This window comes from Prionailurus viverrinus, chromosome E3 (genome assembly GCF_022837055.1).
Source record: "Prionailurus viverrinus isolate Anna chromosome E3, UM_Priviv_1.0, whole genome shotgun sequence".
NCBI classification, from domain to species: domain Eukaryota; kingdom Metazoa; phylum Chordata; class Mammalia; order Carnivora; family Felidae; genus Prionailurus; species Prionailurus viverrinus.
In genome coordinates this window covers 5910835-5925754 of record NC_062576.1, presented here as the reverse complement: position 1 = coordinate 5925754, position 14920 = coordinate 5910835, and the positions used below count along the sequence as shown (strand labels likewise).

Genomic DNA, 14920 nt, shown 5'->3' with positions numbered 1-14920 from the left:
CGCTCCTCGCTGTTCCCCGCCCATCCGTCCGTCGGTCCAGGCAAAGACTAAGGCTCGGAGATACGGCGCGTGGAGCTGAAGTGGAAGGATCGCTGGCAGACAGGAGTGGGTGGCTTTCTGGGGTTTGCTGTTGTGAACTTGCCGTGTTATCGCTCTTTGAAAAGCAGTCGCTGCCGTGCTCAGTTTTAACAGATTCTTCAGATGATCCCAGTTTACAGCGATCGGTTTCTGTCGCAACCGGACTGAACATGATGAAGAAGCAGAAGGTGAAAACCATCTTCCCACACACCGCAGGCGCGAACCAGAGCTTGCTCAGCTTCGCCCAGGGAGATGTCCTCACGCTGCTCGTCCCCGAGGAGAAAGACGGCTGGCTTTATGGGGAGCACGACACCACTAAAGCGTAAGTCTTGGGGTAGATGCTGCCCGCGCAGGAGTCAGGACCACCCGCTGCTTCAGGGAACCGCTATATCTCCGTTGAGCAGCAGAGTCCTTGTGGTCACTGTAGTATTTTTACCAAAGTTAAGTTCCTAGTTTAGTTACAGTTGTAGTTTAGTTCATCGGAGTTATACTCTGTTCCGGGCCATTTTCTGTATGTCTGTGCATCTGCAGATGAGTTTGATTCTTGAATAGATCATATGAAGTCGCCTCAGAAAGTACTTTAAATACTCTTTCTCTTCCTTTTTTTTAATGTGACTTTGGATTTCTCAAGGATAATATGCACATTAGATTTTGTTAAGATTTAGCCCACAAATAGTTTAAAGGCTAGTGTCCTCATTTCAACCAGTAGGTGCATAGGCTTTACTGTAAGGTGGTTAAGTTGGTTTCTGTGTAGATTATTTACCTATTAAATAAATGTGGAAAAAAAGCCAAAAAGAGAATCCAAATAAAATAAATGCTGTGTATAAAATACACATCATGTAACATGGTGAAAAGGAATTGGTCTGCTCTGGAGCTGCCCCAAGTCCCCCCGTCGTATGTTTATTGTCCACTTCTCTGCTGCTGACCCCACGATCAGGTTTTTTTCTCACTCACCTGTAGGAGAGGTTGGTTCCCGGCATCTTACACGAAGTTGCTGGAAGAAGATGCAAAGGAGGCCATGAGTGTGCCCACACCAAGGTAGGACCTGACTGTGGCTCCCATTTCCCAGTGACCACAAACTTACCTTTGACCGCATGTTCTCGGCCATATCAGAATTCCGTCTGCATATGGAGCCAGCCCCACAGGGAAACCTCCGATGGTGTAGGAGAGTACGAAAGGGGGATTGTTACCCGCGGCTGTTTCCCTTGTGGCTTCTGCTGTGAGGGCATGCCCCCAGACTCTGCTCCTCACCCCGTCAGCCCTCTGGAACCACCCACCACACCCCCGCCTCCCCAACTGGTTACTAAATCCAAGGCGACCGTCATGGTCATTGCCACTTAGGAAGCGCCAACATGCCTTACACTGACTAGCTCATTTAATTCTCAGAACAGCCTTATGAGGTAGGTCGCCGCTTTAAAATTGAGGAAACCGAGGCACAGAAAGGTGGAGCCAAGGCTAAAACCCAGGAAGGTCTTTCCCACACCTGGCTGTGAAACTTGCATGTGTGTTGCACAGTTGTAGTCGGCTGCCCCGTGGGGTCCTCAGAAGTGACCCCTCCAGACTGCCCTCATCTTTACCCTAAACTGGCACATCCTCAGTGGTTCCCGCCTCAGGGAAGCCCTGCATCCCATCTAGCTGTCCCGGCGCACCTTTGAGCACCACAGTTGATGCCCCCAAGTCCTGATCAGTGTCGTCTCTGTATCCTCATCCCTGGCCGTGTAGCTCAACAGCCACTGGGCCAAGGAATGAAACTAGGTATCGTGTTTACGATGTCAAAATGCTGAGGTTCTTTTTGTTTTGTTTTAATCTGAAGTGCTCAACACTTTTTAGTCTTCATTTTCTTATTGATCTCCTTAAATTAATCAAGAGCCAGCCCTGAATTAAGCTAGTTTTCTTTTGAGTGCACATTTATAAACCGGTGAAAACATGACAGTACTTTTTACATAGAGGTCTATTGTGTGTCCTCTCTTCCCCACACCCTGTGTGGTTGTTAATCTGTTGCAGTTCTGGCCATAGGATGTTCAGGATGTTCGGGGTTCAGATGGTGGGATCTTAATGTAATGCACATTCTCTGCCTGTTGGTTGTTAGCCCAGCGCCAGTGAGAAGCATCAGCACCGTGAACTTATCCGAGAAAAGCAGCGTGGTCATCCCCCCGCCAGATTACTTGCAATGTCTGTCCCTGGAAGCGGCTGCAGATAAGAGAGCAGACATTTCCAAAAGTATTTCTACCTTTAAAGCACCGGTGTCCAAACCAGAAAGCACCTCTCCTGTGAGTGGAACTTCAGCGTGACCCGCTGTGACCTAACTCCTGAATGGCAGTGGGGGGTGTGGGCTGTCGTTCCCACAGGGATGAAGGTTGCGACCGTGGGGCGGGCTGGGGGCACGCCGTGTGTCCGTCTCTTCTGCGTTCCCTTCTCTGTCACACTGCTGCTCAGCTTCCTAAACTCGGTCCCTCTTCTGTTTGTATTTTATCTGTAAATGCAGTTTATCAGATGGTATCAGGTTTTACTCTCTCCTCACCTTTGGTCCTGGCTCCAGTCCGCCAGTCACTTCACCTTTTTCTGCATTTCCTTCAATTTTCATACTGTTCCCTGAAGGGAGACTTCAGGTTAAAAATGGTAGCTATATCTCAGTGCCTTCAGAAGGTGTTTAGTGTGCACCATGTGCTGGAGAAACACTGCTTCATGTACGTTCTCTAGAATCCTAAACAACCCTGTAAGAAAGACCAGAGGGGCCATGGGTGCCCAGAGCCCCCTCATTCCTTGGGCAGCTGTGTCTGCCGAGCCCCGGTCCCTGGTGTGGGCTCTCGAGGTACAGAGATGAGCGACACCAATTCCTGGCTCTGCTGGAACCTACATTCTACTGAGAGGAAGTGGGCGGTGATGGAGGCCATGCAGACAATCACAGCAAGGTGAAGGGATAGAGAGGAAGGGGTGACAGCTCAGATGGATGTCCCAGGTTTGCGTGCAGGCACTTATGAGGGATCCCGAGGGTGCGCCCCTATGAGAGAGGGTGCGGCATCGGGCAGGGGAGAAGCAAGACTGCGAGAACATCTAGGGCGCGAGGGCTTTAGCCAGGGCGATTTCCTGAAGAACCTGGATGACCGAGGGCAGCACCCCCCTGCAGCCCAGTCCCAGTCTCTGGGTCCTGAGTGGGATCTGGGCAGCACGTGACCGTATCCGCACTCCCGAGGAGGCAATGTCGAAGCTGAGACCTGAGTGGCGAGGAGCCCATCATGCAGGGTTCAAGGGGAGAGATTCCCAGACACAGGAGCAGAGGAGGGCACGTACTTGGTACGCTCAGAGAACGAGGCCATGATTCCAGGATGGCAGAGAATTGAGAAAGGGGTGCGTGTTGTCAGTTTTGTCTCAGGACAGACTATATCACAAAGGAGGGGCAGGATAGAGAAAAGGACAGTGGCCTGGAAGGCCAGAAGAGCACACCTGGCAGATTCGGTGGCAGGGCCAGGAAAAGGGACACACAGGGAGTGCCCAACTGAGGACATCCACTCTGTCGGCCAGGGAAGTGAGATCATTAGCCGATGGGGGCAGAGCGAGCAAGTCTCAAGAAAGAGAATCTGTGACACAGGCATTTTGAGGAGTGAGAAGGTGCCTGCGCTCCAGAAAGGTAGTCGCAGTATGCCGATGCCTGTTTACAATTTGGGGTCATGATCTCAGACAAAGCCAGGAGGTACGGTCGTTTGTCCAGCAACATGCCGCTGCGCAGCTCAGGCAAGAAGTAATTAAGTGTTGGAGGGTTACCAGGTGGTGGGGCTGGAGGAGGAGCAGAGAGTTCCAGGTGTTTGCAGGGGTGGGGCTGTGGTGTTCCAGACCATGGAATCCAGGCATGGCCACGGACAGACGGTACCGGAGGGTGGGAAAGGAGGGGGCAGGTGGCGTCCGGACCTCCGTGAGGCTGCATGGTTGCAGTGGGAAGGAGCCGGGGAGGTGAGGGCCAGAGTGTGGGCTGGACTCCTGGGGGCTGCCGGCTTCCACCTGGAAACGCCCCCGGGCACTGTGGGTGGTCCACGGGCACTTGGGTGCAGTGATTCTGGGCTACTGTGATTTTTATCTTCCAGTTATTGTGTGATCCTTTCAGTAGTGCACGCTGAGGCATCTCCCTGCTTCTCACGGGGTGTGTGAAGCAGCCCTGCCCCAGCCACAGCCCTGCCCCAGCTGTCAGCACCCCTGGCGGCCTCTGTTCGGCTGTGAATGGTGCCTGGGCGCAGTCTCTGGATTACATGGGATGGGCACTCTTAACAATCGTGCCCCGTGTTTCAGTGTGCGAGACTTCGGGTGTTTTGAAACATGCCTACTTCCTCATAAGCTGCAGTGGCGTGTTCTGATCCAGGAAGTGCAAGGTTTTGCAATTTCATTCAAAAATGTCTGTGTCTGGCTCCTCTCAGAGAAGCATACTGTATGGTAATCGTTTGCACCTTTATTATTCCAAGTTACTCCGAATACCTAACTCAAAAATTATTTTCAGAAGAATGACACACAGCTTTTGGAAATGGAGCTTTTCCATTCTGTTGTCGTGGAAAAGAAATCGCTTGGAAGGACAAAGATATCAAATGCTGTTTTATTAAAGGCCCTCATACATTTTAAAGCAATATTCACAGCGTTTGGAAATGACTTTAAGGCATTTTGAAAAGCATACAATTCCTTTTACCGGGGGAAACAAACCTTACAAGTGCATGTCACAAAACTCAGGATCCAGGAATACCAAGGTATGCTGTCCTGGTGTGACCTGTCTGTAATGCCTTCTCCTGTTTTTGATGTTCAGCTTTTTCTTAGGGAAAAATTCAAACATATACAAAAGTGGAAAGAGTCAGATATCTAATGACCTGATCCTCTCACACCCAGCTTTCACAATTACCAGGTCACTTACCAGTCTTTTTCACCTTGCCTCCAGCTACTCTGTCATTTCAGTGTTAATCCCAGACTTCGTGTCATTTCACGTATAAATGCCTTAAATATAATACATTTTATTTATTTTCTAATTTTTTAATGTTTATTTTTGACAGAGAGCACGTGCGCGCGAGTGAGCATGAGCGGGGAGGGTGGGGGGGCAGAGAAAGAGGGAGACACAGAATCCGAAGCAGGCTCCAGGCTCCGAGCTGCCAGTACAGAGCCCGACGCGGGGTCGAACTCACGAACCGCGAGATCATGACCTGAGCCGAAGCCGGACGCTCAGCCGACTGAGCCACCCAGGCGCCCCTAAAAATTTTATCTTTAAATAGAATACCTTTCATTTTTACACAACCACAATACCAATTATCATATCTTTAAAAATTGACAGTAATTCCTCAATGTCATCAATCATCATTCCTCAATCATCAAAGTTCTGGTTGTCTTATTAAAATTTTTACAGTATAGTTTGAATCTGGATCCAGACCAGCTGCATACACTGTAATTGGTCACCAAGCCTCATGATGAGTGTTTGTACCTACGAGTCTCGTCATATCTTTTTCCTTGTAATTTACCTGGAAGAACCAGATTATTGTCCTGGAGGGTGTCCCCAGGCTCAATTTTGCTGAATGCAATCCCATGGTATCCTTTACTGCATTCCCCTTTCTCCTGTATTCTCGGCCTTGATCAGATTCGGTATTATTGTTTTGTTTCTTTGCCTGTTTTGTTAGAGCGTTTCATCAGTGGTGGTGGTGGCTAGTCCATCCAGGGGGACACATGTCTAGTTATCTCTCCTTTTGTGGTATCAGCAGCTTTGATAATAACCGCCTCGCTCCATTACTTTAAGGCTACGTAATGTCTTTTAAGATAAAAGAACCTTGCCCCAAAATCATAGTTAACACTGAAATTATAAGTGAAAACACTGACATTTTAGCCAACACAGTCTCGGTTTTAGAAAACTTTCAGTATTGTTACCATGTCAGTAAAGCTTTATGACAAAAGTACTGATGCAGTTGTTATTACGCTGAATTGGATACAATGAAAAATCCTGTTTTCTCCTGCCCAACATAATAAAGAATAGCTAATACCATCCTTCTCAAACATTTTCCCAAAAATTGAACAGGAGGAAACACTTCCTAATTCATTCTGAGGCCAGCATCACCCTGATACTACAGTCAGGCCCCCTATTTCTGTCTTGTAAGCCAGAAGACATTTTTCTAGTGTTTCATCTTAGCAGCCATTAATGTTTGGTTTCATGTAACATTTTTAAAAAATGTTTTTATATTAGAAAGAGAGCGGGGAAAGGGGCAGAGAGAGAATCCCAAGCAGGGCTGCAGGGCTCAATCCCACTAACTGTGAGATCATGACCTAGCTGAAATCAAGAGTCAGATTTAACCCACTGAGCCACCCAGCTGTCCCTCATATAACATTTAGAAGCCTCAAATATCTTAACGAAAATGCTTTCTTTGTATGGGTTCCAGTGGTGCTTTTAGTTATGATTCACTTTGCAAGTGTCAGAATAATGAATGCTGATGAACTTTTTTTTTTTTTTTTTGAGAGAGAGAGGGAGAGGGAGCAAGTGAGGGAGGGGGAGAGAGAGAATCCCACGTGGGGCAGAGAGAGAGAGAAGCAGTGCTCACTGGAAGCAGGGTTCGAACTCACCCAATGTGGGACTCGAACTCACAAACCTGAGTTCATGACCTGAGCCAAAGTCAGGTGCTTAACCGACTGAGTCACCCACATGCCCCAATTAATAACTGAAACCTTCCATAAAAAAGGCATGTTTAGTACTTCCAACAGGCAAAGGAGTCAATACCTGTAGTGAGGTCGCATAACTTTGGTAACTAATGTTTCCGTGGCATCAGACAACTGTGACCAACCATACTTCTTTTTTAAAGACAGTTAAATGCTGTGTGAAGATGTACAGTGTAGAAGGGATCTGTGGACCACGGTGAGGCCTTCACGTTGGAATTCATCCATTGAGCATTGATTGACAAACTTACCATGCATGGTCCAGGCCCTGTGCTAGCCCTTGGGAAACAAACAGGAAGAAGAGCAGCCTAGGAGTGGAGTCCAGTGAGCAGTGGAGCCATGTGAAAGTGTGGGGGGCAAAGATGTGACGTGGGGGGGGAGGGGAGGGAGGGCTCGGGCTCCTGGCAAGCACCAGGGGTGGCTTCTTGGTCGCAAGCATTTGAGCCAAGTTCTAAAGGAAGAGCTCTGACCAAACAAAGCCTTCCAGATGTGCATTGTGGGAACCGTGGTGGCTACGTGCGGTCCGGGGCCACAGCCAGACAGGCGGTGGGAGGGACAGGCTGGGAGAAAAGCACACCGAGCCAGGATGTCTGGGCCATGCGTCGTCCTTCCTGTGTCCTCCTGCACGGCAGGCATCTGCTGATGGCCCTCAGGGTGTGCGCTGGGGCCTGGTGACGGGCAGGAGGCGGTGCAGTTGTCCAGGGAATGAGGGCGGTGGGAGTCACGTTCGGTGGAGATGGGAAGGGATGACAAGTTATTTAAGAGGTAAGAACTGACGGAGCTAGTGACCACTGTGGCCTGCTTGGAGAAACCATCGTCCTGTCTTCACTTTGGAAGCAGTTCTGGTTTGCTCACGTTAATGTATGTTGGAGCTTTTTTTTTTTTTCCTAATGTTTATTTTTGAGAGAGAGCATGAGCAGGGGAGAGGCAGAGAGAGGGAAAAACAATCCGAAGCAGGCTCCAGGCTCCGAGCTATCAGCACAGGGCTCGACGTGAGGCTTGAACTCACAAACCACAGGATCATGACCTGAGCCTAAGTCCAGACGTTCAACTAACTGAGCCACCCAGGGCCCCAGGAGTTTTTTTGATAATTTATGTAATTCTGAGTTCCAGATCTTTGAAATGCCAACATTACAAAAAAAAAAAAAAACAAAACATTCTTACCTATAATTTATACATGTGAACTACTAGAAAAACATTCTGAATAATGTAAAATAATCAGGGTATTATGTATTTTTATTCCTTAAAGACAAAGTTACTTATGGATTTTTAAAGTACAGAGTACACAAGTGAACTCAAGCCCCACTTCAGGCTCTGTGCTGTCAGCACAGAGCCTGTGTGGGATTCTCTCTCTGCTCCTCATGCATTTCAGCTCTTTCTTTAAAAAAAAAAAAAAAAAAAGAAAGAAAAAGAAAAGGACAAAGTTTGAGAGACCCTTCTTCTCACTTTTGATAAAAATGTTTTCATCTGTGTATATATATTTCATGCTCTACTATATTTAACATAGATATGGCTTTATGGTAAAAATTTTGTCTCAGATTCTACTACAAATAAATTGATAAATTACCCCACTCTTGAGACAGAAATAAGGATGCTCTCGAATTAGTAACATTTATCCCTATTGAAATAGTTTTCATTTATGTATTATATATATATTAAAATATATGTATATCTAATGCACATATATACTGTACATATATATACATGTATATACACATACATATATGTATTGTATACTATATATGTATAATATCTATTATACATAAATGAAAACAACTATTTCAACTATATTATACATAAAAAAAAGCTATATATATATGTGTGTGTGTATGTATATATATACACACATATTTATTTATTTATTCATTCATTCATTCATTCATTTATTCCCCAAATGCTGCTGTTTGCTAGATAAACACTTGCTGAAATGAGATTTCCCGTAACTCTACTGGGCCATCACAGCTGCAGACCTAAGTTAAAGAGCAAAGTCCAAGTTAAAATATCTAATCATTATACCTTATTTAAAATACTTCTTTTCAACGTTTATTTATTTTTGGGACAGAGAGAGACAGAGCATGAACGGGGGAGGGGCAGAGAGAGAGGGAGACACAGAATCGGAAACAGGCTCCAGGCTCTGAGCCATCAGCCCAGAGCCTGACGTGGGGCTTGAACTCATGGACCGCGAGATCGTGACCTGGCTGAGGTCGGACGCTTAACTGACTGCGCCACCCAGGCGCCCCTAAAATACTTCTTTATTATTTATTTACTTAGAGTACACACAGGGGAGAGGGAGAGAGAATCTTAAGCAGGCTCATGTTCAGCATGGAGCCCGATGGGGAATGTAATCCCATAACTGTGAGATCATGACCTGAGCCAAAATCAGGAGTTGGATGCTTAACTGACTCAGGTGCCCCCAAAATACCTCTTTTTAAAGTAACACAATTTGCTACTTATAAAAATAACCAAAGAACTTTTGTTCTGTTAGAAACTATCCGTAACTTCACCTCCAGGATGACTGCTGTTAGCACTTCAGTAGATCTCCTTGAGAAAAATATAGGCAAATCTGTTTTTTCAATTTTTTGGTTTTATTTATTTATTTTTTTTTTGAGAGAGAGCATGAGCAGGGGAGGGGCAGAGAGAGAAGGGTGGAGAGAGAATCCCAACCAGATTCTGCCCTGCTAGTGCAGAGCCCTATGAGGGCTTGAACTCACAGACTGGGAGATCATGGCCTGAGCCAAAATCGAGACTCAGATGCTCAACTGGCTGAACCACCCAGGCACCCCGACTAGATATTTTACCCTCCCTCCCCAGCACCCGCACACAGTAGGATCAGAACACTTCCTCAGACCAGGCATTTATGAGTGCCAGACGAGCCCCATGCTGCTGCCTGGGCTGGTGTGCTACAGGAAGGCTGCCAGCCCAGCTCTCTAAGCTCCCAGACCGTGGGGTGGACTGTGGGGCCTTGGGAGATGGAGGAGAGGGGGAGACACAGAGCGAAGGACTCGGAGTCCTTCAGATTGAGAAATGGTTCCGACACCTCAGCTGGCCGTTCATCAGTGTGTCCTGCCCCTCCCCCATCAGAACGCTCCGTATGACAGGTCCCACTGTCCCCTCTACGCTCTTCCCGAGGTACTGGCAGGTAACGATGATAGCTGCTTCGGTTTTGTGGTCTGGAGGGTAATGGAGAACACCAGTTCATAAAGGTCACAAGAAAATACTAACTGGTTTTTAAATTTTTTTTTTTTAACGTTTATTTATTTTTGGGACAGAGAGAGACAGAGCATGAACAGGGGAGGGGCAGAGAGAGAGGGTGACACAGAATCGGAAGTAGGCTCCAGGCTCTGAGCCATCAGCCCAGAGCCCAACGCGGGGCTCGAACTCACGAACCGCGAGATCGTGACCTGAGCTGAAGTCGGACGCTTAACCGACTGAGCCACCCAGGCGCCCCCTAACTGGTTTTTAAAAATCAGCAACACCCACAAAGTCAGAGGGCCTCCCTGAACAAGATACTGCCGGCCACGACTTCAGGGGCGCTCTCCCCCATCACCCTCTTCAGGAAACTCAGTTTTCCTTATCTGTAAGACCAGAGAGTAATGACCCCAAAATACGTACACAGTGCTTCCCGGTTGCACAGTGAGATTAAATGATTGATATTCCATTTCTGTCACTGACGTTTGAAGTCCTATTTCAAGACCCTATGCAAACTGCCAAAGAAAAAACCCCACACCTCCAACGGCGGACACCCTCACGTGCTCCTCTGCTGACCCCGTTCTGTTAGCCGAGCGACTGCGTTTCATCACTGGCAAGCCAGATCAGGAGTTCCGCGAACATAACTGAAACCTGCGGGCCTGCTGCGGGGAGGCACACGAGAACTGGTTCTGCTCCCCAGAAGTGATCTCAGGAGCCCTGGAAGCTCCTGGCATTGGAACCGGCCGCTTCGGCTCGGTAGCCTCTTGCCCGAGCAGCCGGAGGCACAGGATCTAATCCTCCAGTGTCAGGGCATGGGCAGGGCTGATCAGTGACTCATAACAGTTAGAGGATTGGACAGAAATGTCCCAGGACTGGGTCATGCAGGCAGTGGCTACCATTTTGGACAATCAGGTATAGATCATACAAAAACAGAACAGTGTTCCATTTAAAAGCCTGATCTAGAAACATGATGGCAGAGAAGCATGTAGCATGACTCAGGCCTGCCTGGTACGCGGTCCTGGGATTTTGTATCTCAAAAGTTTTTATGCCCAGCCAGGCTGATAATTTATTTTTCCTAAACTAAAATTTTTAAACCAGCTGATGATGTTGGGGAAAGGTATGTTCTGTCTCAGCCAGATGCTGGGATCCATGGCAGCTGGCAAAGCATCTTAATACTTTTATACTTAATTTTTATGTACAACTGTTATTGTCAGTTACATGTAGTCTTAAAACACCAGGATTCTTAGGCTTAATTAAGTATACTAAACACCCAATCCTGGGAGCTGCCTACCATAAAATGTTCCTGGGCCCACCAGCCCCACAGTTCTGTAGCTACCCTGTGATGTTCTGAGACACCGACTTCTCCCTGGAGGGCTTGGGGGAGTGGTCCTTGGGACTGAAGCTGGAGGGTCTGATGGCCACGTTCTGTTGTTGCACAGGGCTGTTAAATAATCAGAGAACCAGGCTTGAAAGAGCTGTTGAAAACTAAGTTCTCCTCCACATACATTTGCTTCTCAAACTCAGCATTCACTGCCCTGTGCAAGCCACAAGTGTGTCTGAGGGAGGGCCCGGAGTGTGGCCTTTTTGGTTTGTTTTGTTTTTTGTTTTTTTGCTTCTCCTCTCCACAGGGGACACCTTGGTTCCCCAGGGTAGTTGACTCTTCCCTGTCTGGCCTTCAGTGTCCCCATTTTAGGAATAAAGGGGTTGAACTAGTTCAGAGGTTGTGATTCGTGAGATCAGTCTAGCCCACGTTGAGGATTGGCATTAGCTGTTAACATCTAAAACAAGCATCAGGATGGGACGCCTGGGTGGCTCAGTCATTTGACTGTGCGACTTCGGCTCAGGTCATGATCTCATGGCTCAGGAGTTTGAGCCCCGCGTCTGACTCTATGCTGCCAGCTCAGAGCCTGGAGCCTGCTTCAGATTCTGTGTCTCCCTCTCTCTACCCCTCCTCTGCTCATGCGCTGTATCTCTCTCAAAAATAAACAGACATCAAAAATTAAAACCAGCATCAGGGCTGCCCGTGTTGCAGGTAAGAGCTGACTTCCAGCAGCTTCAGACAGGAAGGAACTATCTGATGAAAACAGCAGCCCAGAGAGGGTTGGGATAGCAAGGCCTCCCTCAGGGCTCTCTCATCAGTCACCCTGTCTTCTGGGGACATGGGCTCCATATCACCAGTGGGCAGAGAGCAGAGGTCACCCCCCTCAGCATTCTCACTGGGCCACAGAAGTCCCTGTCTCGTCTGAGTGTCTGCCTACTGCCAGGAGGACGACTGTGTGGGGTGGTCTTATGCTGACCTGGACCGCCCATAAGCCGGGACCAAGTAGTTGCCTTCAGGTATGTGGGCATGTGGTGGACACCCAAGCAGAAGCCTGGCTAGTGGGAAGGGGAAGATGGATGGACACCACGTGGCAGCAAGTGCCCACGCAAGGTGGACTTGGGTGTTGTTTTCTGTGGGAATCACAAGATCTGCCCTACTCTGCCTGTTCCTGCTGGGTCAAAATAAGCTGGTTATGGGTTATCTTGCTGCCAAGGCCTTCACTGCCCTTACTGTCTCACGGATAACCTTTTCCGCGCTCATAATGACATGCCTAGCCCCTCGTGGTGCCTGGTTTTGTCACTTGATCACCTCCTGTCGTGTTGAGTACACTCCAGGCCAGCACCGTGCTGCTTGCCGGAAGGGGACACAGAACGTGCAACCAGCTGTGCCTCTGAGGCCATAGGTGCTGGCCTTTGTGAAGTCTGTAGAAAAGTGCGGGATACGTACTGCTGACTCAGAGCAAGGCCCACATTGTAGAAGGAGTTTTTCTGCCGGGGGGCTGCAGGACCCTGGGGAGCTCAGCTCCACAGACCTGCTCTAGCATGTGCTGTGTGCCCTGCACCATGCGTGTGGAGAATGTGGCTCACGACCTGCAGCCTGTGCAGAGGGGCCCTGGGGCAGCAGGAGGCGTATCAAGACCAGTCCGGTCCAGGGACGCAGGACCAAGAAAGGCCTCCAGAGACTTTGGTGTTTGGAAGAGGGGAAGACAGATTGGGGAACGCAGAAACCAGGAGACCCAAACCCCATGACTCAGCCTCAGGGAGGCTGTGGAGGGACAGGTTCAGTTGGAGCTTTTGGAGGCAGCAGGCAGGATGGACGGACGGGCTTGGGGCACTGGCCAGCGCAAGGGACGGGGTCGTGTGGTCAGCTTGGAGGGACGGTTCCGCAGACGCTTCTGAGCACAACATGAGCCTTCCTAACAGACTGAATGAGGGCAGCGCCACACGGCCTGGGGGTGCCCTTCAATGGAAGGAAAGGGAACACAGGAGTGGGCTTAGTGGAAGTATGTTAGAGGAGAAACCTTTCTGAAAATGTCCTGTTTTTCTAAAAGCAGACATTCAAGAATGCCATATACAGGAAAGTGCAGGACTTTTCACAAAGCAGCTACATATAACCAGCACCAGAGCAAGACCTAGATTATCAGCCCCCCAGAAGCCCCCCCCCCCCCCACACACACACGGCGCTACCCCTTCTCAGTCCAGACGGCCCCAACTTCGGACCCTGTGATGGCGCATCTGGTCTGGGCCTCAGAGGAACCGAACCACACATTGGGCTGTCCTGTGGCGCTCCATCACTGCGTGGATCCACTGGATAGAAGGCTGTTGTCCCTTCTCCTGTTGATAGATGTTGAGGCTGGCCCGTCAGGGCTGCTCTGAGTATCCCGGTGGGGTTTTGGTGCCCACGTGCACGCGTGTAGGTTGGCCAGGATGTGTGCAGGGTACGTACCACACCAGGACCCGGGTTTGCCTGGCACTAAATAGCTTTGGGCTGTCCCAGGTTACTCTCACCTTCCTTCCTCACAGCGGAGTCGTCACTTGTCACTTTAGGGTTGACTGTGCTGCATCTCTGCAGCCATTTTTGTTTCTCTCAAATGTCTGGACCGAGTACTCAAATGGCACAGCCTGTGCACATGTAGCTAAACTCGTTTTAAAGTTCAGTTGGGTCAGGGGCGCCCGGCTGGCTCATCGGTAGAGCACGTGACGCTTTATCTCACGGTTGTGAGTTCAAGCCCCACGTTGGGTGTAGAGATTACTTAAATAAATTTTAAAGTTCAGTTGGGTCAGTCGGGACTCAGTAGGCCCTCCTGGGAACAGGCCCCAAAGTTTTCCCTCTGAGGCTGAGTCTGGCTGGCAGGTACTCCAGGGAGGGTTTTGTTTCTGGTTTCCAGTTCAGAGCGCACGGAGCTTTCCTCAGACTTGAGGACGCACACGGCAGGGACAGAGCGTGCTCCCGGGAAAGGCTGCAGGAAGGTGGTTTCCAGACAGTATCAAGGAGCAAGAGGGCCGAGTGTGCCTCTGCGGCCAAGTGCAAGACGGGCAGAAGCCACACCTGACTTTGCAGGAAGTGTGCTTTCCAGGCCAGGAGGGAGGACACTGGAGGCCTCTCTGCTGCGTGAGCTGGTGCCTCTGCGCACGGGCTGTCTGCTCTAGGCAACATGCCATTGCCAGCGGACTGAGCACACGTGCCATTGCAGGGCAGGCATCCTGGTGCTTTTTCAGTAAGTCATAAATTAGCCTGTAACCGTCACGGAACGAGAGCGCTACCCCACAAATGACTTGCTCTGAGGCCTGCTGGGGAAGCTCAGCACGCCTAGTAGGAAGAAATCATTTTGCAGCCATTTAAAATCCTATTAGGACATGCTGAGCAGGGCAGCCGCTGTGTGCATCTGTGATGAAAAGTAGACACAGGGGCGCCTGGGGGGCTCAGTCAGTTGAGCATCCGACTCTTGATTTTGGCTCAGGTCACGGTCCCAGGGCTGTGGGATGGAGCCCTGTGTTGGGGCTCAGGGTTTGGAGTCTGCTTGGGATTCTCTTTCCCCTCTGTCCCTCTCCCCCCGCTCACTCTCCTCTCTCTCTCTCTCTCTAAAATAAATTACAAAAGAACAGGTAGACTGAATTGGGGCACAAGGCTGACTGGGGTTGCCTTCAGGTGCTTGGGGCTCCCCATCAGAAT

The 14920-nt window shown here is 49.3% G+C and overlaps 1 protein-coding gene across 4 annotated transcripts in view; it reads left to right on the top strand.

The window, feature by feature from the left end:
* BAIAP2L1 (BAR/IMD domain containing adaptor protein 2 like 1) overlaps positions 1-14920 on the top strand; it is a 93820-nt gene that overhangs the window by 76796 nt on the left and 2104 nt on the right. For all 4 annotated transcript variants that reach the window (XM_047839514.1, XM_047839517.1, XM_047839518.1 and 1 more), the window contains 3 exons: positions 184-400; positions 1039-1116; positions 2168-2348. In XM_047839514.1, coding sequence (XP_047695470.1) covers positions 184-400; positions 1039-1116; positions 2168-2348 — 476 coding nt within the window. The remainder of the gene's footprint in view (positions 1-183; positions 401-1038; positions 1117-2167; positions 2349-14920) is intronic.